The following is a 23,718-nucleotide window of genomic DNA, read 5'->3' on the forward strand; positions in this document are numbered from 1 at the left end:
CAAGTTACAAACTTTATCACTAAATTAAGATGGCTTATACTATGCGAAGTTTCGATAGAAAAGTCTTTGGAGTTACTAATGTCGTGTCCAACTTGATCAATGGTGAATGAAAAGTCAAATTAAATAGTTTTCAAAATTTTAAAAATATATTTTTATAAAAATTTATATAAAAGAATAAATGTTTTTTTCATTGACTCTTTATAAGTTCCACAACATACATACCCTTTTTAATTATTTTTCTATCTCTAAGTCTTTTTTGTTTCCAAATAATTGAGTGACCATGGCTTTAATCTCTTCAATTTTACAACATGCCAAGTCTCATTCTTCATCTAAAATATCTACTTATATTCAAAGAAGATTATTTTCTAATGATGTTAGAAAAGAAAATATTGTAATTGTTGGGGCAGGAATTGCTGGCCTTGCTTCTGCCCTTTCACTTCAAAGGTTCAAATTTTCTTTATCTTATAAATTTGCATTTTCCCAATTATATTATTTTATGACCTCGGTGTCCGGGCCACCTTGCTAGATACCTCTCAGCTTACGCAAGCAATAGTGTGGTGAAATTTGAACCTGAGACATCAGAATTCTCGATCGTGAATTTCACAGATCACTAGGCCAACACCTTGGATTTTTTCATTTTTCAAAAAAATATATTTACTTTTTTTGTGAATTTTAATGTTAGGTTTGGTATTAGAAGTTTGGTGCTTGAACAAGCTGAATCATTGAGAACTGAAGGAAGTTCAATAACACTTTCTAAAAATGGATGGAAGGCACTTGATGCTATTGGAGTTGGTGATGAACTTAGGAGTCAATTTCTTGAGCTTCAAGGGTATTTTTGTACAATTTTTAATGTTTTATTCAAATCCATTGCTTATTAATATATCGAACATTGAGTATGTTATTGTTGTTGTTATATATCTGAGTATTGGTTGATTGCACGATGTACAAACATGCATGTGTTGCACTAGTTACTTTCAGCTTATAAGTCAAATTTCTGACTCCACCACTGACCGTACGCTTTAAAGTTCCTCAATGTTGATTTTGACTTTTGATAGAGATTACGCTCTTAAACTTGACGTGTTTTATTCATTGCAAATCTAACATTTTGTTGATGTCATCAATTTTTTCAGGGTAGTAATAAAATCAGATGATGGGAAGGAGTTGAACTCATTTGGGTTCAAAGATGAGGACAAAAGGTAAAATAGTGAGTAACTGATGATACTTTGTAATTGTTATCTTTTTTTATTTTACCTATCTTCTATTGATACTATGAAATTAATGGAGCAGCCAAGAACTAAGGGTGGTTGAGAGAAGAGTCTTACTTGAAACACTAGCAAGTAAACTACCACCAAATTCAATATCTTTTTCGTCGAAGTTGTCAAATATTGAGACAAGTGAAAATGGTACTAATACCTTGTTGCAACTTCAAGATGGTACTCGTGTATCCGCTGAGGTAAATATAATACTTCAATCCCTCACGTTATGATAAGTAACACCGAGATTTGAACTCAGGACCTTTGTCTGCTCTAATACTGTGTTGAATGGTGTGGGTCATTTCGTCTTGAAGATTAGAGAAAGTACAATGTTGTTTACTTAAATTATATCTTCAACGCGCTCGTTAGGTGGTGATTGCTTGTGATGGTGTATGGTCACCAACGGCTAAATGGATGGGATTTCGACAGCCTAAGTATGCAGGGCATATCGCCTTTCGAGGCCTAGGATATTTCCCTGAAGGACAGCCATATGAACCAAAAGTAAACTACACGTATGGAAGCGGATTACGCTCTGGATTCGTTCCTGCTTCTAAAACCAAGGTCTACTGGTTTGTCCTGTGCAACAGCTCATCTCCAGGTATGTGTTTCATCAAAAGTATCTGGTGATTCAAGTCTAGTTCATCATATCTGCATTAGTTTTGAGGTACTTGAGCATTCCCTTGACAACATTAGTTACGGATTACATAGAGAAACCTTAGATAAGAGGAATTGGAGGTCGAGGATTATGATAGAAGGTTAGTTGGTAGTTGAGCGTCCTCCTTTTTCCTGTGGGATCAGTGGTTGTACTTGGATCTTCTTTCTTACCAATGGTATTAGCACTAACCTCATATTCATAGTTTCTTGTTCTTCGATTTCAGTTATCACCTGTTTTTTGTGCTTTGGTTTTTGCATTACTTCGTTGTCATTATCGTTCTTTCTTTTGTATGTTGTGTATGGGTCTCCATTTCACATTATTCGTTGTTGTTATTGCTCTCATTTATGTACTTCCTTTTTCGATCCGTTCGAAAATGCTTTATTTAAACCGAGGGTCTATCGAAAACAACCTCTCTGTCTCTACCAGGTAAGGTATGCATATATAGCTCCTTGCACCCATGGGTGTGGCCTAGTGGTCAATGAAGTAGTTGAGAACCCTGAGGTTCAAAACTCAACGGAGACAATAAACACTAGGTAATTCTTTTCATTTGTCCTAGCCTTGGTAGACAGAGTTACCTAGTACCTATTGCTGGTGGGAAGTGACATATATCCCGTGGAATTAGTCAAAGTGCACGAAAACTGGTTCGGATACCACCGTCATAAAAAAAAAAATACATAGACAGCCCCTTAAACTTGCAATAGTTTTCGCTTAGGCACCTTATTTGAATCTCAAAACTCATTATTCCACCAATGTGCCAAAAGAATCAGGGGTGAATATGCCTCATGTGCATATGATAGGCTTCCAGCTTTTGTTCTATTTTGTGTGGGGTTGTTCTTCCATGTTATTGACAGCAAACTTTCCCATGTGGCACCAGTTGTAACAATAGAGCCTCACTTCTTGGATGGAATTTTTCTGTTACCTTTCTAACTTTTGCATCTCTTGGCAGGTCCAAGGATCACAGATCCATCGATTTTGAGACAGCAAGCTAAAGAGCTCGTTAGAGATTGGCCAGTCGCGGACATATTAAACCTGATTAATCTTACACCAGACGATACATTAACAAGAAATCCCCTTTATGACCGATGGCTTTGGCCAGTAATAAGTCCTCCACCTTTTAGTGGAAGGACAGTGCTTGCTGGAGATGCATGGCATCCAATGACACCCAACATGGGCCAGGGTGCGTGTTGCGCGTTGGAGGATTCAATAGTTTTGACAGAAAAGTTAGCAGAAGCAATGAAATCCAAGCATATTTCTGTGGAAGATGCATTCAAAGCATATGGTAGTGAAAGATGGAGACGTGTGTTTCCATTAACAGTAATGGCAAATCGCGTTGGAGCACTGCTGCAGTCTGAGAATAAACTGATATGTTCTGTTAGAAATAATCTCCTTGTGCCTAAGCTGAAGCCCAGAGCATTGACGAAACATACCAATTATGAATTTGAGCAAGCTAAAAGAGACGGACATTAGTTTTTGAGGGAGGAAAACTTAGCAATAGCTTGCCAATAAGATTTCCCTCGAATAGCAATAGACAGAATGTATGTTTTCTTACCAGAAAACGAAAAACAAACTATAGACAGAAATGTATTTCAAAGTAAAGATGTAACATTTTGTGATTCAACAAATTTGCTAATAGAAGTGTTTATGCTTCTGTATTCGAATTCAATACATGCTTCAGCATACAACCAGTTTAACAGTACAGTAACAAAGGGGAAACCTTTAACTATAACACTTGGTGCTTTGGGACAATATAAAACTTTACTCAAAAGCCTGCAACGTGATATCGCCTATGTATGTTGTATACAGTTCACTAATTTAACATATGTATGAGCCATGATTGATGATGTCTATTCTAGATGAGCAATGGAACTTCAATGTCATCCTTCAGATTGATCTTCGGACTTATCAGTTGCATCGATGTCCTCTAACTCCAGCTTTGATGTGAAACTTGTCTTTGAACTGTCTTCGTGGATTTCAGGTTGATTCACAGCAACGTTGAGTCTGGCAACAATTGAATCAGCTTTATTCACCATAGTAACTGCTGTGAGGGATAGAAATATGTCTTAACAGCAAAGTGATAGCGATAAGCTGTTTTTTTTCTCATTCAGCCTACTGGTGGCATAGATAACATTAACCTAGGACTACAATACAACATATGCTATAAAAGGATGATGAAGATCAAAGAAAGAAACTTAATGCGCCCCAACATAAGAAGAAAAGAGTATAATCAACTCGACTAAACCACCATGGAGATACAAGAGTGAACTCCTTCCTTCCAACCACAACTCAAAGAACAACAATCATTAATCAAACAGAAGATCACTAGAGGAAACAATCAACTGTTGGCTAACTACCAATACTCGAAAAAACAAACACCAACAAGTAATAGGTATATTAAGTGTCAACAGAAGTTATGCTGGCTAGTTTTCAAACAGATTCAATCATAATAGTTCAATGTCAAAATTTCTTAAGTAGACAACGTACGCTAATGGCGATTATTACTCAGCTAGTTCTCGATTTCAATATGTATAACCATTTCAAGTGGATTTCATCATCATTTACTATCTATTGATGAAATTGTCCTGTTAACACGAAACTGAGAATCTAGTCAAAGGCTCAATATGGGAGTAAACAACATACACTAAGCTCCAATTTCATCTTAAATACAGACAACATAGAAAACTCCATAAATGAAAGTTCATTTATACTAACCAAAAAAGTACCTACAAGCAAAAGATCTGATTCTTTCTTATCTCTTTTGTGAAAAGAATCAGAAACAATAAAAGCAAAGCATCGAAAAAACAGCATTTATCTTTTTTTTTTTCCAAATCCTATTGATGAATCCAACTTTAAACAAAGTCAACTCAACAAGTACCACAAAATTTCATTCACAAACTCAACATCCAATTTGTTTTTCTTTCCCACCCCGTGTCTGGTAGCCATACTTCAGCCCTAACTAATCCAGATTCACATCCGGAAGGGCTCCGAGAGAAATGTTCCCTACATATCCTCAAATCCGAAACCTCAATACTCCAAATTCCAAACATTACAAAATCAAAAAAACGAAGTAATAAACAAATGGGTCAGCAAGAATTCAACTATAAATGAATAAACTCAACTCTACACATCATAAAAAAAGAATCTTGGAAACACATTCAGCTGAATCAAAAAACACAAAGATAGTGACATTTTCAGTAAAAATTACCCGGGCTAGAGAAAACCCACAAAACAATAGCAGAAAGCAGGAGTATTAAAGGGATAAGATGGATTGCATTTTCAGCAGATCTGAGACGATTTCTTTCCTTTTTAGCAACATGAGATTGGGGATTAAACGTCGGTAGTTCTTCAGTTTCAGTAGAAAATGTTGATTTCAGATTCGGTGAAGAATTAAAAAAGAACTCTTCAGACACTCGTGAAGAACTCGATGAACGGTACATGGCTGATTACAGAAACGGAGGAAAAAATGGAGAATTTGGATGAAAAAATGGCGTATTTTAACTGTTATTTAGGCGGGTTCTGGGAAAGTTGGCAAGTAGCAGACAGCGTGGGAAATGCGAAGTCTTGATAGAAAAAAATGAAGTGGACCTATGAATAAGTTATCACCGACGATTAGTACTTATCGTACTATTTGAAGAGAGATTTCGTCGTTTATCGCGTGGAGTAAAGATAATAATTTTGATTTGACGGTTTAAAATTAATGGAGCTTGGTATAATGGATTTCAATATTAAATCGTTATGTTTGATTAATGAGTACTGAATTTGTTGCATTTGAGCTATAAAAAAAAACATTTGGTGATCTATGTTCACTGAATATATTGGATCGCATATTATAAATTTATTCGAAAGTGATGTTTTTAATAGAACTTTTTTTATTAATGGTGAAACAATCTCACTACTATAATTTTGATTTGAAGGTTTAAAATTAATGGAGCTTGGTATAATGGATCTCAATATTAAATCGTTATGTTTGATTAATGACCTATGAATAATTTATCACCGATGATTAGTACTTATCGTACTATTTGAAGAGAGATTCGTCGTTAAACGCGTGGAATAAAGATAATAATTTTGATTTGAAGGTTTAAAATTAATGGAGCTTGGTATAATGGATCTCAATATTAAATTGTTATGTTTGATTAATGAGTACTGATTTTGTTGCATTTGAGCTATAAAAAAAACATTTGGTGATCTATGTTCACTGAATATGTTGGATCGCACATTGTAGATTCATTCGAAAGTGATGTTTTTAATAGAACTTTTTTATTAATCGTGAAACAGTCTCACTACTATAAAACAACAAAACAACTCAGGTTGATTCTCTCATATATAAAGTGGATAATTAATCTCATATAGTTTCCTCCAAATGATTTAATAGGAAAAGAATAAAAAAATTTAAAAAAATTTAAGGAATAATGCCCAAGTACCCCTCAACCTATGCCCGAAATCTCAGAGACACACTTATACTATACAAGATCCTATTACCCCTGAACTTATATTATTAATAATTTTTTACCTCTTTTTAACTTACGTGGCACTATCTTGTGGGCCCAAAGATGGTTGAATTTTTTTTCGAACTAGTGCCACGTAGGCTAAAAAGGGGTAGAAAATTACTTATAAAAAAAGTTCAGGGGTAATAGAACCTTAGTATAGTATAAGTGTGTCTCTGAGATTTCGGGCATAGATTAAGGGGGTATTTGAGTATTTTCCCAAAATCTAAACAAGTCGAGTCGATCAAAAACACATGAAAGAATATATAAACTCTAAACATAGTGAACTTCCAAATATGTTTTGAGAACTAATATATTTTTTTTACGTAATAATAAGTTAAATGAGTTTAAAAGGATAAAAATTGTATTAAAGTATTCTTTGAAAAAAGTTTTATATTTGAGTTATATATGTGATTTCTATTTGAACTATAAATAGTATATCTCGATAAACATAAGTGATATTTGATCTATCCCTATATTGATCATCTTTTTGTATTATTAAAATTAAATTATTGAGATGTTAATGGAGAGAATACGATAAATCAATCACATTTAAGTAAAGCAAAGTGACCTAACTATATATACTAATTGAATTACTTCATTTAATCAATAATAGGATAAAATACGTTAAAATATCAATAAAGATATAAATACAGTATAATAAAACAAAATCAAGTATAATTAATGGGATAGAAATAGGAAGTGCAATATCTATACATACAACATTATTTATTTTTTGGTAAAGGGCAAGTTTATATTCTGAGAACCAAATTATTACTGGCAATTTACTTTTTATTATTTGTACTTATCTGCCTAAAATGAACAAATATGTTTAAGCTACTTTTATTTTAAAAACATTTACAACTAGAGTATGATAAAATAAAAATAACCTAATTTTATCTTAATTTGGCAAAATAATAAATAAATTAAGATAAAGACTTTTGATAATTAATTATTATGAGACAGAAAGAGTACATTATTTTATTGGTAAAGGACAATTTTTATATTCTGAGAACAAATTATTGCTACATATCATTTGGCACTTTTACAGCTCATTCCACTTCTGAACTCTTTTATATATATATATATATATTTATTTAAAATAATAATACTTATATTCCTCTCAATTTCTTAAATTAAACATAGATCGTCAAAAAAATTAAAATTCATATAAAACTTTTCTCTAAAAGTTACTTTACAAAAAGCTTATTTGAAAAGTAAACAAAAATCAAATTAAATTAAGTGACGTGATAATTAAGGTTTGTGTTTCACTTATTCCTAACGTTGCCGTAACTCTATCTAATTTAGACTTCTAGAATCATTATTAGTTCAAATTGTTAAGTTTTTTATAATAATCAATTTAATATGATCGTTTTAAGTATCTCACAAAGTTATTTACTATTTTGATCAATTAAATAGATTCCATAAATCCCTTTATTGTTGTTATACGTTATTTTTGCTTTTTGTTGACTTAATTTCCTTTCATGTGAGGAAAAAAACTTTTATTGATAATTTAATAATTTTCACTTTATAGTTTGTGAAAAGTTTAGCGTGTTGATAATTCCTTTTGGCAAAACTTAATAGATCCATGAATCCCTTCATATTTTGTGAAAAATTTAGCATGTTGATACTTCATTCATCAATTTCTGTTTTTCGTAAGTTAATTTAATTGATTTTTAAATTAAATTAAGTTGTATTAGTTTGATATATTCTAAAGGAAAAATGCACAAGTATTTTCCTAAATTATGATTAAAATTTTAGAGACACACCTTAATTAAATTAAGGTTCTCTATTATCCTGAACTTAATTTTTTTTGTAATTTTGTGCACCTTTTTAGCTTACGTAACACTCAAATAACTCTACGCAATTGAGGCGCGTGAAAGATGTTTCGATGTCACGTAAGCCAAAAAGGTGTAAAAATTACCAAAAATACGTTCAGAGGTAATAGGACCTTACTTTAGTTAAGGTGTGTCTCTGAAATTCGGTCATAATCTAGGGGTACTTGTGCATTTTTCCTATTTTAAATAAAAAATTAAGATATTTAAAAAATATTATTAATTATAAATTTTTTTGTATATCAATATAATTAAATCAACTTGTCACGACCCAATTTCTCGAGCCATGAAGGCACCTACTATAATCTACCAGTAGGTAAGTCAAACCACAACCCAGAACAACATGTAATGGGTGTAAGGATAGAAACTAAACAAGACTAAGCAAAATTATTATAACAACATAAGCAAATCAAAACATAAATACAATTAAGGATCCCTCCAGAGCCTAGAAGTCACTAATACAGAGCTACAAACAAAACGAGTGCAAATCCCAATAGTGGACCATCTAAACTAGACTGTCTCGAAAAGTAAAAGACAAGTCTTTATATATACAGATGGAGACTGAAATAGTACAAAACGCCATGTGTCCACCTCTGTCTCCAAACCAGAAATGCTTCAAATTCGATCAACACTGACTACTAATACTCGGAATCATAAAATATTAATTAAAATTTTAATATTTTAACTCTAAAAAAATCGTAACAATTAAAATGAAGGAAGGAAATAATTCATTTAGCAAAACTTAATAGGGGCAAAATGCGTACACGTAATTAACGCTTCTAAGAAGTTCCAAATTGTCTGCTGACATCCCAATTCTTAGAAGGGAGAAAGGCTTGTACCAAATTACCAATATATCCTTTATAATTTTTTTAAATTTCATTAATTATTATCATCATGTTGTAAGATAGAATTGTTATTGTCATTTTTGTATCTTCTTTATACTAGTATTCAAATAATTAAAAGAAACAAAATAAACATTATTCTAATTACGTTTTGTATATTAAATATTGTTAAATTTTTATCAAAATATTTTGATAACTTAACGACACGATAAAAGGTGCGTATCAATGGGATACCATTGATTCATGTTGTAATGTTAATAGTTGATTTTTGAATTGTGATTTCGAATTCAAATTAATTAAACAGTATTATTATTAAACATAACATCATGTAATATCATTTAAGTTGATATTATAAATTTCTTTTCATTGGTCTAATGATCGTACACTTTATTTTAAAAGAATTAGTATTTAACTCTATTAATGAAAAAAGTCGTCTCATAATTCTATAAATTTACATGAGTTTAAAAGTTATAAAAATAGTAAATCAAAATTAAAATAAAATCGTTCATATAAATAAAAATAGTAATCAACTCTATAAATTCACAAATTTATGAGTCAACGAAGGGTAAAAAGGGGCTAAATTTAGTGATTTGTTGATTGCCAGTCTGTTTGACACGTGGCACGCACCCATATAATTGCCACGTCACGCCAGTTTAGGCTTCTTTAAAATGAAAATTAATTGAGACTGTTTTTGCCAAATCATTATTTCATCATTTTGTCTCTCTTAACTTTCTCTTCTCCTTTTCTCCGGCGACCTTTTTTTTACTCCGGTCAGCTATCCGCCGGAAAATCGTAATCTATTGGTGTATTCATAGCTTCCTTGATTGTACCTTCTCTTCACCGATCTCAAACTTTATATTAGTCATCATGAATCCAGAATAGTAAGTTGTTCATTTTTTACATCTAATTTGTTGTCTTTGGATTCGAATTTCGAATAGTATCTGCTGTTTTTTTGTTTATAAATTAGTTTTTTTGATAACCCTTTATAGATCTGTTTCAATTTTGCCCCTGAAAAAGAAAAAAGAGTCAAAAGTTTCCATCTTTGTTGGGTTTTGTTGTTTCTGTATGGTTGTCTGTATAGAGGTTGAGGGAAATTTCTAGATCGTATCACATATTTATTGATCGATTTTACCGTATTTGCGTTGACCCTTTTTTGTCTTGCGATTATAATTTGTGAACTTGGTAAATTCCTAGCATCATGTGTTCAGAATTTTTTGATATGCTTTACTTGAGCCGAGGGTCTATGGAAACAGTCTCTTTAGGATTACACGGGGTTTGTTGTTGATGTGTTTAGAAATTTAGATGGACTGCTGAAACTATATTTGGAAAACTTGTGAAAGATCAAGTTTTTATCCCTAAATAAGCATTAGTTATAGTCACATATATGGTGATTAATCTTTTTAAGCTTTATTTTAATGAGATCAGCTAGTAATGTGGTTAACTATTAGCTATTATACAAATTTGGGAACTGAATTATGAAGGAAGGAGAGTTTCATTTACTGGGCAAGTTGTCTGTGTGCCGAACTAATAGTATTCATGATATGTGTTTAGAGAACTTTTACGCGTAATTGTGGTTATTTAATATGTAAGGTGTGTTCTCTTCCTTGTATAGTCATATGCTAAAAGTTGGCTGCACTTTGGAGAGAGTTGATATATAGCTTCTATGATAAAAGTTTGATCTTGGTTACATGACTGTATGGCGCTGATGTCAAGTTATTAAATCCATGTTCTGTACTTTCTAATTGAACTATCTAAATTCATTGGTTATTGCTTTCTGCATTTTCCCAGTTTTATGTGCTAAAACTTGTAGAAAAATTGTAGAGGAGGAACTTCTATTTAAATATTTGGGACTCAATGAACATATGTTATTTTTCTAGATGCGAACTGGATAGGTCAGTCAATGTTAAGGTGCTCTGTATCCTTGACTGAAGTTCAATATTGTGCTATATCAATCTAACTGTTTTTCGGGATGTTTTATGAACTTCTGTAGCTCAACTGACATTATAATCTTACTTGCAGCGACTATCTGTTCAAGCTTTTGCTTATTGGAGATTCTGGTGTTGGTAAATCGTGTCTTCTCTTGAGATTTGCTGTAAGTTATTATTGAATTTATCTGACCATTCTGCTTGCATACACCCGAAGATTTTTTTTTCCTTTTGTGCCGTATGTATTAGTTTCTTGTTTGTGGAGTTTGTTTCCCCGGATATGCAAAGTATTTCTCTTTTGCATTGTGATTTTTTGCGGAAGTATCCCTTTTCCTGCTGGTTATCTCCTCTTGCGCTCCCCTCCCCCCCTCCCTCCTTAAAAAAAATGTGCAAACAGATGCTTGTGTCTCTGTCTATGTGTAATTTTCTGTTCTCTTTTTGGTTGGTAGAAGTTCAATTTATGCAGGGTGGAACTGGTGAAAGCTTCTGGTAAACTAATCTTTGATTCCCAATCTGAATGTCATATGTGTAGTTCATTTGCCTTTTAAAACTGCCCCGTTATTATATTGTGAAGATTGACCTTCTTTTGGAAGGAAATTGCTTTTCTTAGTGTTACTTCTTTTCTTTTTCAGGATGATTCATATCTTGAGAGTTACATCAGCACCATCGGTGTGGACTTTGTAAGAGAAACTTCATGTTCTTTGTAATGTCTCATTTAATAGTTCAGCGGGATATTAGTAACAATTGTCTTCTTTTTTCTTATAGAAAATCCGCACAGTTGATCAGGATGGGAAAACCATTAAACTTCAAATTGTAAGTATCTATTTTGACTTGGCCATTCATGATAAGTTTGCGTGCATTTTGGTTGCTCACTATACTCTTCCTTTGAGTGGCTAATATCTTTCTGATGCATTGTCTTCTCCCTTGTGTATGCAGTGGGATACTGCTGGTCAAGAACGTTTTAGGACAATTACCAGCAGTTACTATCGTGGTGCACATGGCATAATTGTAAGTTTTGTTTTTCCTCGCATGTTGTATTCCGACATTGTACTATCCTCTTTGTCCCGAGGTTCTTACTGTGATGGCATCTTTGTCAGGTGGTTTATGATGTAACCGATCAAGAGAGCTTCAATAATGTCAAGCAATGGTTGAGTGAGATAGATCGATATGCAAGTGATAATGTGAACAAACTTCTTGTTGGAAACAAGTGCGATCTCACAGCTCAGAAGGTGGTTTCCACAGAGACTGCTCAGGTAATGAATCCCCTACCCTCCATTTTAAAACTCCATGATGTAAATAAACCCTGTCATTAGTGTATTGTTTCCCGGTAAATTTAGACTTAGTTACTTGAATAGTTTGTTCAACGATCCCTTTTATCTCGTTGAGCTGTATATCCCAATTGATGGACAACCATTTTTGTAGGCTTTTGCTGATGAGATCGGCATCCCTTTCATGGAAACTAGTGCAAAAAATGCCACCAACGTAGAGCAGGCTTTCATGGCTATGGCTGCTTCAATCAAGAACAGGTTTGGGAATTTTCACTTGACGTTACTTTCGCCATAGTTACAGTTTGCTATTTTCTCGAATGGAAACTTAATGTCTCTATGCATTTGTAGAATGGCAAGCCAACCGGCATCAAACAATGCACGACCTCCAACCGTGCAGATCCGAGGACAACCTGTCAACCAAAAGAGCGGTTGCTGCTCATCTTGAAAGGACGAAGCTCGATGATGATTCTGATGTGGAATGTAAAATTAGTCTCTCTTGATGGCTTGATAGGAAGACTCTTCACTGTTATTACTTTCTTTCAACTCTTTATCGACACTCAATTCTTTTCAATCTATTTGGATTAACAATATGTAGAAAATCTAGGAATATTGGTGAATACTAGTATTTGCTTTCTATTCTTTGGACCTTCATCAAAATGATTTTATCTGCAATTGTGCTATCTTTAGTTATTACAGTGTTACTTATGCTTTTTCATATGTTGATTTTCCTCCTCCTGAATCTCATAATAAGCCATATATGTTTTGATTATCAACATCAACCGAATTGAAAATAATTCAAGGATTACTTAATACCTCCAACCAAATACAGGAAAAAACTGTCGGAGTATCTTGCAAAAAAGCTTAGTCACAAAATATATACAAGGAACTCTTGCAAAATTATGTTAGAATAACAATCATTCTTTTTCTCCTGTATCGAATATAGAATGAAACTTTCCCTATAATAAATGTTTAGTCACTCTTAAAAATAGTTTACCAGTAATCACCACAAGAACAAGTTCCATTTTTGAAATGGTGAAACCTAGTTGTATCTCTAACAATGATTTCCCTAGTTTCTATTGCTGATATAACTTTAGTGGCTTGGTGGCAATCACCACAAATTCTGAGGTTCTTGAATATCCTAATTGGCATTTCTGGTGGCAATTTCATTAAACCAAAGGCAATGGCTAACTTCTCACTGTGCCACAGAAGTAGCTGCTCTTTCTGTTCCTCTCCTACGTCGTGTAATGAAGAGTCGAGATCAGGTACATAACCTGCTAACTTCATTTTCTTCTCGAGATCTTTTAGTTTCATGCGTATGCTTTCGAGATCTGGATGAAGTCTATCCCCTGATCTGAACTCATGAACCACTCTCCCAACCTCCATCCAACTGTATCCTGGTGATTTGATAACTTTGTTTTCTTTCATTGATTTTCGAACTTTAGAAACGCCTTCCCATTGGTTCTTGGCTGCATAAACATTAGCAAGTTGAACATAGCCTGCTGCATTTGTAGGTTCAAGGCCAAGCAAGTTCTTGGCAGCAAACTCTGCCACTTCTAAGTTTCTGTGGATCCTACAAGAACCCAAAAGTGATCCAAATAGTGCTATATGGGGTTTGAATTGCATCTTTCTTATCAAATCCACAGCTTCATTTAGCTTTCCAGCTCGTCCAAGTAGATCGACCATACAAGTGTAGTGGTCTGGTTTTGGCTTAACTCCATAATTATTCTGCATTTGCTCAAAATATTGAATACCGAGATTGACCAAACCTGCATGGTTACAGGCTGATAGAACTCCAACAAAGGTTATCCAATCTGGTTTCATTCCTTTACGCCTCATCTCATCAAACAAGCTAAGGGCCTTCTTGCTTTCCCCGTGTTGAGCATACCCTGAAATCATGGCATTCCAAGTGACAACGTCCTTTCTTGGCATCTCAACAAACAATTTCCAAGCATCCTCCAAAACTCCACACTTGCTATACATGCTAATCAATGAAGTCCCCACCGTCATATCCAAGTACAAAGGGGACTTCACGACATGCTGATGAACTTGCTTCCCCAATTTCAATGCAGATAAATTACTACAACCTAGTAAGAGACTACTCAACGTTGAGTCATTCACCTTTATACCGGATCCCACCATTTTCTTTACTAACTTCATACCATCCTCTGCTCTCCCATTCTCAATGTAACCCGAAATCATAGTGTTCCACGTTACCATACTCTTCTCTACCATCTCTTGGAACATCTTTTCCGCCATTTCAACATTTCCTGATCTCATATACCCCGTCACAATCGCTGTCCTAGCAATCACACCTTTCACAGGAGCTTCCCTAAACAACTCCAATGCTGATTCCAATTCCCCAGATTCAACATACCCAGCTACCATAGCATTCCAAGTAACCTCATTCCTCACCGGCATTACCCGAAACAACTCCTCCGCTTCACCCATCAGTCCATTTTGAGAGAACCCTGAAATCATGGTATTCCAGGAAGCAACATCCTTAACCGGCATTTGATCAAAGAAACTCTTAGCAGCCTGTATATCAGCATTTCTCCAATAACAAGCTAACATGGTATTATACGACACAACATTCGGTTCAGGAATTTTATCAAACAGTTGGCGTGCTTCTTCAAGAAACCCATATTTTCTTGAAAACCCAGCCAAGATTGAATTCCATGTGATAACTGTCTTCACCTTCACACTCTCGAAAACTCTAAATGCAGAATCCAAATCCCCAGATCGAATAAAACTTGTAATTTTCTTGTTCGATGATACCACATCATCGATTTCACAATGCTCCAAGTGTCCTTTTTTATACGAAAACTGACCATTTCTTGAAAATTTTACGTTACTGGAGGGTACCAATTGGGAGTGGCGAGAAGATGGAGCTGCAGGCAATGCTTCTGGGCTTGAAATGTCATCTGGGTTTCGATTAAAAGAGGTGTAAGAGATACAAAAATGGCGATAGCATGAGAATGGAAAAGAGGAAGCTTTGCTTCTAAAGTGAAGTTGATATTGCATTTGTCATGCTAAGCTCTTTATGGAGCTATGAGCAAGCCATGGGTGGAATTTGAAGTTTTTAATGCCGCTTTTTTTGGGGTTGGTATTTATTTGTCTTTTAAATTTTCGATAGTTAATTTTTGGAAAAATGTACAAACACCTCACCAGATTACGATCACAATCTCAAACATACAGTTTAACTATTCTATTATCTCTAAATCTTTTTTATAATTTTGTGTATCTTTTTAACTTACGTAACATTCAAATATTTCTACGTGTCTTTATTGTGTGAAGACACAGAGTGTGCGATAAAAGGTGTACAAAATTGTAAAAAAAAAAATTAGGAGTAAAAGAATCTTAGTTTAATTAAGGTATGTCTCTGAGATTTTGGTAATTAGGAGTAAAAAAATCTTAGTTTAATTAAGGTATGTCTCTGAGATTTTGGTCATAGTTTAGGGGTTACTTGTGTATTTTCCCTTAATTTTTGGATGTATTGCTTAGGGGCAATAATCTGAACTCATATATATTAGAAAAAAAACGAACAAGAAAAAATTGGAAAAAAAAAACAACAATAGGATAAATTTTGACTTCTCCTTCTCAATTATTACTTTAGAAGACAAATGTACGTAAACTTTTTTATACATTTACTTTAGAAAACGAAGTACATTCATCTTCTTATTATCCTTCTCAATATTCACTTTTGTATCTTTTTTTTACTATAACATAAACGTCACCCATTAATTTCGATCCAAAGTTCTTACTAAAGCCACCAGTAAATTGCCTTTTTGAGCCTTTTTTTCACAATCTAGTTAGACGACGAAGATGCATTCTTTTTCGACTAGTTGAGTAATATCAACACTAAAAGAATGATCCTGATCCATATGCATCAAGAAATAAAGACTAAAAATAATAAAATTGAAGAAGACAACTATGAAAGAAACACAGTATATCAATTGAGTAGTTTGAATTTGATTGACCGGAGAGAGAATCTTTTTAAAAATAAAATTGATATGAAAATTCTAACTGATATGATTGTTGTGAAAATCAAATGATATGAAAATTGTAACTGATAAGATTGTAGAGAGAAATTAGAGAACAAAGGAGTGAAAAAAAGGAAGGAAAGCATGTGTTAAGGTTGTGATACTTATGTATATGATTGACTTAAAAATTGAGGAAAAACAAGGGATTTTGAAAATATTTTAAAATGGTAGGGAATAATGGAAATTATGAAAAATAAAGATATGTATATAAGCAAACTTCGAAAGACTATGAGTAAGAAGACATACGAAAAATATACCAAAAGACATAAAAATTGAACGTGGTTTGGTCAATCGAGATGAGCAATCCATTATATAAACATGAGAGTCCAAAATAAAGAGAGAGAAATCCTCAATCAATTATCTCGAAATACATGGGAGGTTCACACAAGTGATAACATATCAAGTTTATGCCCAACAAATTCTCCCCCTAGCAAAAACTCTCCAAGCCTTTAAGACTGCATCCTGAATATTAATTAAATTAGAAAAAACAAATCGTATTAATAGAATACTAATATTTTTCGTACAAGAATTGGACTAGCCAATTCTAAACCTTATTATAAAGAAAAATCTAGTTATGATAAGAAATTCAAGACAAATAAAATTCAACACTTATCGGACTTAATTATTTATGCATGTCTCAATAAGTTTCATTAGTTTATGATGTATACCATTATTTAAAATGCACACATGGATTCCCTGGTTCATTTGTTTAATTATTTGATACTAATCGGTGTTCAAAATATAATTTCAAAATCATGATCTTTAAAGCAAGTACAACCACAATTATTATTATTTTCTCTTTTCAAGTATTATTTGATGAGTTTATATGTACACGGTGGGCGCCGTATATTATGCCCATTCTACAACTATATACATTTTTTTTTTACTATAAATACAATATCTTAACGATAAAAGTAATATCGGCCCGCCAAGGACATGGTTGGGTGGTTGGGAGGCAAGTCTTTCATGTGGAAACTGAAAGATTTTTAGAATCGAATCTAGTTCTCATTTTCTATTCAATCGTGAACTCATCACATCAGACTTGTCAAATTACAATTACATTTTATGCGTGATTTGCGAGTTATTGCACAATAAGCAGATTATCACAAAGTGCTCAGGGTAAAGGTCGTGGATTGTCACGGGGGTTCCAACAAAACACAACATTGTATAATTCTACAAGTACGATTTCAAATAAGACAATGTATGATTTCGAATAAGACAATGTATATATAGACTTACTCCTATTTTTATGAAAGTAAGAGATTATTTTCAATCGACGTATATACAATTTTTTCAAGTTTTGTTATTCTTATATTACATATAAAATTAGGAAACATAAGCATCAAATGTTTAACAACAATCCGATCAATAACTAGATGTTTATAACGTGGCTAGTTTACAATTTGAATCTAAAAGACATTTAGTTATGAGCATGTTGAATATGTGTTACACTACATGAATAAAAATAATTTTTATCGACATTGAATATTGATATTAATAAAGAGCGTTAAAGACTTTATCAGCATTAGTTAAGTGTTATAGAATTAACATCGCTAAAGACTTTAGAAATATATACAAAGAGTATTAATTGCCGCTAAAAATTAAAAATTAATTGATGCTAATGATATTTTTTATGGAGTGGTTAGACTTGTCATGTTGATGGTGACAACCAATTATTTGGATCTAATACTTGAATTAAGTGCACACAAACAAAACTATTAGTTGGCATTAGTGTTAATTAATTAATGAACTGATAGTCAATCATATTATAATTAAATCTATGGAATAGGGAACACATTATTAGAGTGTGGATGTTCAAAAGGTAAATGATCTATTGTTTCATGTGCTTCTAATCTCCTCTTTTAATTTTCATATCAAAGAATGTTATATTATATAATTTCATATATCAAGAACTCAATCCTTAACAATATGACGGGGTGGTAATTAGACCAACACTACTATCTGTGGTTGAATGCAAATAATATTCACGTTCAAAAGATGAAAACTGCAGAAATAAAAATACTCAAAAGAATGTGTAAGCATATTAAAAAAGATATAATTAAGAACGAAGTTATAGAGGATAAGGTGAGAGTACCCTTCACCAGCGATATTCACCAGCGACATGACGAAAAAATGAAATTGAAATAATTTTAACATGAAAGTCGAGCATTATTAAGGGACAAAGGATCCAAGTAGTTAAATGTTGTATTACTTATATGTTTGCTACGCTGGTTTCGTACATTAGTATGTTGTTGACTTTTTTTCTAGAATGTGTATTAATAAATTCCACCATCATTAATATAGTAATTTTTAAATCAAATTAATATTTTATAACTCTATCTCAGGTAAACAATTCCGTGTAATGAGTCAGAAAAAACTTAATACTTTTGAGTGGTTCCACTCGTTTGTCAATAATACTCCATTATAACAAATACGGGTCGTGGTGTTGTAATAAAATTATTTCACCCCTAATCAATAATTTTGAATTTAAGTTTTGAATATAGAGAAACCAAAAGAATAAATAAAATAATACTCTATTATATGTTTTTTTTTCTCTTTGCCAAGTGGGAAAAATAACTATTCCATCTGTCCCAATTTATATGACACCTTTTATATTTTGAGAGTCAAATAGTTAAAGTTTGATCGAAAATTTGCACATAGAACCTTCAGTTTTTTTGAAATGAAATTTATATATTTGTAAATTACGTAAGAATACTATGAGTTACGATCAGTGGTGGATCTAGGATTTTCAGGTTGTGGATGCTCTGAAGTGAAAGTGGTAATAATGAGATTCGAACCTTGGTACAACAACACTAAAAGAGTCTTAAGTACCCATCCTAAAATCATTGGGCCTATGATTTATTCATTGGGTGCTCTATGTTAATTTTATACAAATACCTATTGATTTCTACAAAAATATATATATTTCGTAACGAAGTTAAGGGTGCTCGAGCATCCGGCGGACATCATGTGGGTCCGCCCCTGGTCACGATAATTGATAATTCAAAATGTTTATAAGATCTATGAAAAATTAACAGTCAAAGATAGACCTGTTTTGCTCTTGAAATCTGAAAGGTGACATATAAAATGAAAGAGAGGTAGTATTGAATCTCTTCGTTTCTTGCATTCTATTTTCTTAACCCATTTTCATATGCAACTTCTGTGATAATTTTCCAGATTTTAGACCTTCTTGTTATGTCTAATGTCATCAAAAGAAGAGAATTAAGGAATAGTAATTATACAAATTGAAAACATATATACTTCTTAAATTTGTACAAGAAGCATACATATTCTTTCATCCCAATGAACTCAAGATGAAGGACTAGGCAAGACACTAGGACTAGGCAAACAACTAGGCCTAGGAAAATTAATTTCTCTATTAAGATTGAGACTACTCAAATCTTTACCCTTACTAGTATACAATTTCTTAATATTAGCACTTTGTTCACTTAACAACTTCTCAAGACTCCTCTTAGCATTTGGTCTAAATGATTCATTTGATCCCAAATATCCATCCACCAAATGCAAATATGCTTCCAAGTCATGACAACATGCAACATCTGCATCAGGTTTCAAAAATGGAGACTTTGTTGTGTCAACTCTCAATTCTGTGCCAACATGTGAATAAGCCCATGGCATGCTATTGTCAAGCAAGTTCAACACCCCCGAGGCACCGGTGTCCCTTAGTTTCTTGTCTATTGCTTCGCTCACAAACATCCCTGGAACTTTAGTGATCACGTCTTGCTTGTTCACGATACGTAACACCTTAACGTTTTTGGACTCCAGACGATTGGCGAAACCTTTGTTGCCTACTCGAGGACCACCAAAGGAAAAAACTGCGACTGGTGGAGCGTCAGGTGAACACGTACTTATGTCATCTGCTACTAGTAAAGCCAATGCAGCACCAAGACTATGCCCTGTTACTGTTATACTTAGTGACTCCCCTTTATACATTTCAATAAGTCTTTTCACTTCATTAATAACGGATTCAGCTAAACTTGGGATTTTTGCCCCGCCTGTTTTGTACAAACTTAAAAATCCACATTCTACTTTAGGTTGTGCGTCAACTAATTCATTTTCACCCGGCATTTGAACGAGCACATCGCGGAGATTTTCTCCCCACTCAAGGCACGTTGCAGTTCCCCGCAACGCGATGACAATATCCCTCCTCCCCATACGTTGGATCTCGGTTTTATCGTCGCAGACGGCGACGTACCCGATCCAACTCGACCTCTGGGTCATCCACCCGAGGTCGGGTGCCACGTCATCCACCCACTTAGGCAAGCCAATGGATGACGTGGCGTAAAGACTCTTAGTCACCTTGTATGACCTATCAGGCAACGACACGTCCCTCGCCACGTGAGCGTTTTCATTTGCTGACGTGGCAGGGTCGGAGTGAAAACAATGGTAAGCCGCCTGAATAAACTCCCCGTACCGGACTAATTCTCGCCGGAGATTTTCGTCCAATGGATCAAGAAGTCCTAACCAATCTTTACAACCATGATACTCCTTCCACCTACTACCAAGATTGTTCCTTGGTGAGTACTCCATTGATTTCGATGACAACATTCGATGTAATCTAATCAAATGCCTAGGTGACATTTCTTCAGCTGCTTTCATCTCAGGCCAAATTCTGGACAAATTTAGCCCTTCCAACAAGTTCCTTCCCCTGTTTTCCTCTGTTTTTTCCCCCTGTTTTCCTCTGTTTTCCCCTGTTTTCCCCTGTTTTTGAATTACCGGCTCCGGCTTCGCTTCCTTCTGCAAAAGCTTTTCAAGATTCGAGAGATGTTTCTTCGTCATCTCCGTAGTTGTTGTTGTTGGTGTTATTGTTTGTAAACTTTGTGCATTTATCGAACTAGCTCTAGCTATTGGTTTCAATGGGGATGAATAGCCATTGCATTTGAAACTAGCTCGTCGTGTCGGAAAAAAATGAACACCGGTCGCCGGAAGTGTTGCTGCCACCTGCATTTTTTTTGAATTTTTAGAGAGAGAAAATGGAAGAAATTTGTATGAGTTAGAGAGAGAGAAAGTCAATTGAGTTATGGGGAGGGAGAAGAAGCTGTTAGTTGGAACTAGGATGGTGTAAAGGGGTATATATAGAGGGTAATGTTTCAAGAATTGGGGTTCCAGGGGTAGAGTTTTTGTTTTATTTACGGAAATACCATATAGGATATAAATTTAAATGCGGCTAATGAGAGGGGTAATTGTGGAAGAAAAAGTTAATTAATTGACTACTCTGATTAAGAGCTTGAATTTAATGTCCGAAAAGTCTGCTTACACGGTCACGTTGTGATTAGACTAAAATAACCTTTCAGGTTTTACCAGTTTGTTTGTTTGTTTTTTGACATTTAAATGTCAATTTTGCCCTCGATATGTTGACTAATGACTGCAATTTATTTTATGGACTTTTCTTGTTCCCACTTCATAATCAATAAGTTCGATTTGACAAAATAATAGATTTAGAATTTTGTTTTCTGTTCATAAATGTATTGTGCTCTTTTTTTTTTTTTTTATATAAATAAATATGGTTCCTAAAAAAGAAACACAACATATGCATAGGGACAAATCTAGAGAATATCGAGGGGTTTAATTGAATCTCACGAAATAATAAATTACAAGATATATAATAATGTATTGTTTTTTTAATTTTATTTTATACTCCTTCCTTCTTATTTTATATGTCATTTTTTTATTTTGCACTTGCATTAAAAAATAATGTAATTTTATCCTTCTACCCTTATTCAATTTTTTTGGAACTTAAATTTTCAATTAATGAATATAAATTAATTTATTTTGATTAATTAATTTAACCAACTAACATGAATTATTTACCTAACTTTTCTAAGTTGATCAAATGTGTTTTTTTAAGGCTAATAACTCAAAAAGGTAAAAAAGGAACAATATTATAATTTATGCATTGATTTTATGAACTGACAAGTATTATAGATCAACTATTTATAGAAAGGGATGACATATAAAATGAAATGGAACAGATGTAAAATTTAGAAATTGTGATTAGTTTTATATATATATATATATATTTTGAATCGTTCTTATGTAAAATTTAGAATTTGTGATTAGTTATAAGGAGAGAAAATGATATAGTCACTCTTTGTTATGCTTCTTTTCCATCTTTCAAGGAAGCTTCACCAAGCCTAAGAGGAAATACAACAATTCAAAGTAATTTCATTTTTTCCAACAAAAAAATATAGAATTTTCTTTGTGATTTTAAGATATTTTGTGTGTTCATCACGTAGACTCAGCGGAGTTAGGATTAGTCAAATTTATGGTTCAACTGAATTTCATATATAGATTTGATTTAAATAGTTAGATTTCTGATTCGACCGAATTCAATCTATAGCTTTGATTCAAGCTTTAAATGACTAAAATTCTAAACTCATACGTTTCAAATTCTACTATATCTATGTCAACGAATACTATCATATATGTTGTCATAGTTTTAGTTTTGTGCATGTCAAAGTCATAGTTGAAGAGGATAAGCATTGTGATGGTCATGGAGAAACTAATCCTTGAACGAGTTTGATGAAGTAAAACATTTGAATCTTGAAAAATCTTTAATTACTACAAGTTATAGGAATGGAATTTCAAAATGATTCAAGTCAATTATTTTAGTAAAATGGCTGCAAATTTAGGCAATAAAGTACTACATGCATGGTTTAATTTCCTATTATAAATAAATTACTTCCATCTTTCTCTCTCTCTCTTTTTTTTTTTTTTGGTTAAACTCTATATGTTTTGCTCAAACTTTATAATATAATGTTGCTTCCATTGAGCTTCAATATGCAAAAGATGGTCTTATATTTTGAAAATTGTATATTTCTGGTCCAATTGCACTTTATATGTCTACGTACTAATTTGAAACTCTTGAAGAATTAAGTCTGCGCTCCTTCATTATAAAATGAACACGTATCCTAACTTATTTTTACAAAAGTGACGTGCATTATTTCCAAAAACTAATCGCACATTCCATGGACGGTTATCAATAGTTATCTTTAAATATCTTGATAGTGGAGCGGAACTTTGGTTACAACAATCATGCGGAAGAATTCAACAACTTTGACTCAAAATTATGTATTTGTGTTAAAACTTTTATATAATACATATGCATAACCTAGTGAGTTAAAAAAATTGTGATTCAAAATCTATAAAATAAAAATTCTAATTCCGTCACATGTATATAAAATAAAAATTCTAATTCCGTCGCATGTAGGGGCGGAGCTAGCTTTTGTGTAAATTATGTACTTGTATGAGAATTTTTAATTAAATATGTATGTATATTAATTCGTGAATACTAATAAAACTGATTGATAACTTAATGGTAAGACAAAGCATTATAAAAATACTTTCCACGCTTGGATTGTGGGTTCGAAACCCTCTAGAACTCACATACTCCTA

At 33.2% G+C, this 23,718-nt stretch overlaps 5 protein-coding genes across 6 annotated transcripts; 2 read left to right on the top strand and 3 right to left on the bottom strand.

Annotated features, from left to right (window-relative positions):
* Positions 1-43: 43 nt before the first annotated feature.
* On the top strand, positions 44-5,383 carry LOC101244796 (monooxygenase 2-like). Its single transcript, XM_069288593.1, has 6 exons — positions 44-444; positions 683-829; positions 1,131-1,196; positions 1,288-1,453; positions 1,623-1,851; positions 2,855-5,383. Exons 1-6 carry the CDS (start codon positions 281-283, stop codon positions 3,373-3,375), a joined length of 1,293 nt encoding a protein of 430 aa, XP_069144694.1. The 5' UTR covers positions 44-280; the 3' UTR covers positions 3,376-5,383.
* Positions 3,493-5,342, bottom strand: LOC101245084 (uncharacterized). 2 transcript variants are annotated; one of them, XM_010327213.4, is made up of 2 exons: positions 5,111-5,342; positions 3,493-3,943 (listed from the first exon to the last, which is right to left on the bottom strand). In XM_010327213.4, exons 1-2 carry the CDS (start codon positions 5,340-5,342, stop codon positions 3,783-3,785), a joined length of 393 nt encoding a protein of 130 aa, XP_010325515.2. In that variant the 3' UTR covers positions 3,493-3,782. The 2 variants fall into 2 exon arrangements, with proteins under 2 accessions (XP_010325515.2, XP_004245814.2); XM_004245766.5 differs by having other exon boundaries at positions 3,493-3,946.
* A 4,382-nt stretch (positions 5,384-9,765) lies between the features above and the next one.
* Rab1A (small GTP-binding protein) lies at positions 9,766-12,942 on the top strand. The gene is made up of 8 exons (NM_001246894.2): positions 9,766-9,950; positions 11,089-11,161; positions 11,627-11,674; positions 11,760-11,807; positions 11,931-12,002; positions 12,092-12,247; positions 12,417-12,520; positions 12,611-12,942. The coding sequence occupies exons 1-8, from the start codon at positions 9,937-9,939 to the stop codon at positions 12,705-12,707; spliced, it is 612 nt and encodes a 203-aa protein (NP_001233823.2). The 5' UTR covers positions 9,766-9,936; the 3' UTR covers positions 12,708-12,942.
* Positions 12,943-13,138: 196 nt separating this feature from the next.
* Positions 13,139-15,835, bottom strand: LOC101254512 (pentatricopeptide repeat-containing protein At4g16835, mitochondrial). Its single transcript, XM_004246116.5, has one exon. It carries the CDS (start codon positions 15,281-15,283, stop codon positions 13,253-13,255), a length of 2,031 nt encoding a protein of 676 aa, XP_004246164.1. The 5' UTR covers positions 15,284-15,835; the 3' UTR covers positions 13,139-13,252.
* Positions 15,836-19,524: 3,689 nt separating this feature from the next.
* LOC101244514 (phospholipase A1-Ibeta2, chloroplastic-like) lies at positions 19,525-21,449 on the bottom strand. The gene has a single exon (XM_004245764.5). It carries the CDS (start codon positions 21,268-21,270, stop codon positions 19,612-19,614), a length of 1,659 nt encoding a protein of 552 aa, XP_004245812.1. The 5' UTR covers positions 21,271-21,449; the 3' UTR covers positions 19,525-19,611.
* Positions 21,450-23,718: the final 2,269 nt, after the last annotated feature.

The sequence above is a fragment of the Solanum lycopersicum genome, chromosome 8 (assembly GCF_036512215.1).
Source record: "Solanum lycopersicum chromosome 8, SLM_r2.1".
Classification (NCBI taxonomy): Eukaryota; Viridiplantae; Streptophyta; class Magnoliopsida; order Solanales; family Solanaceae; genus Solanum; species Solanum lycopersicum.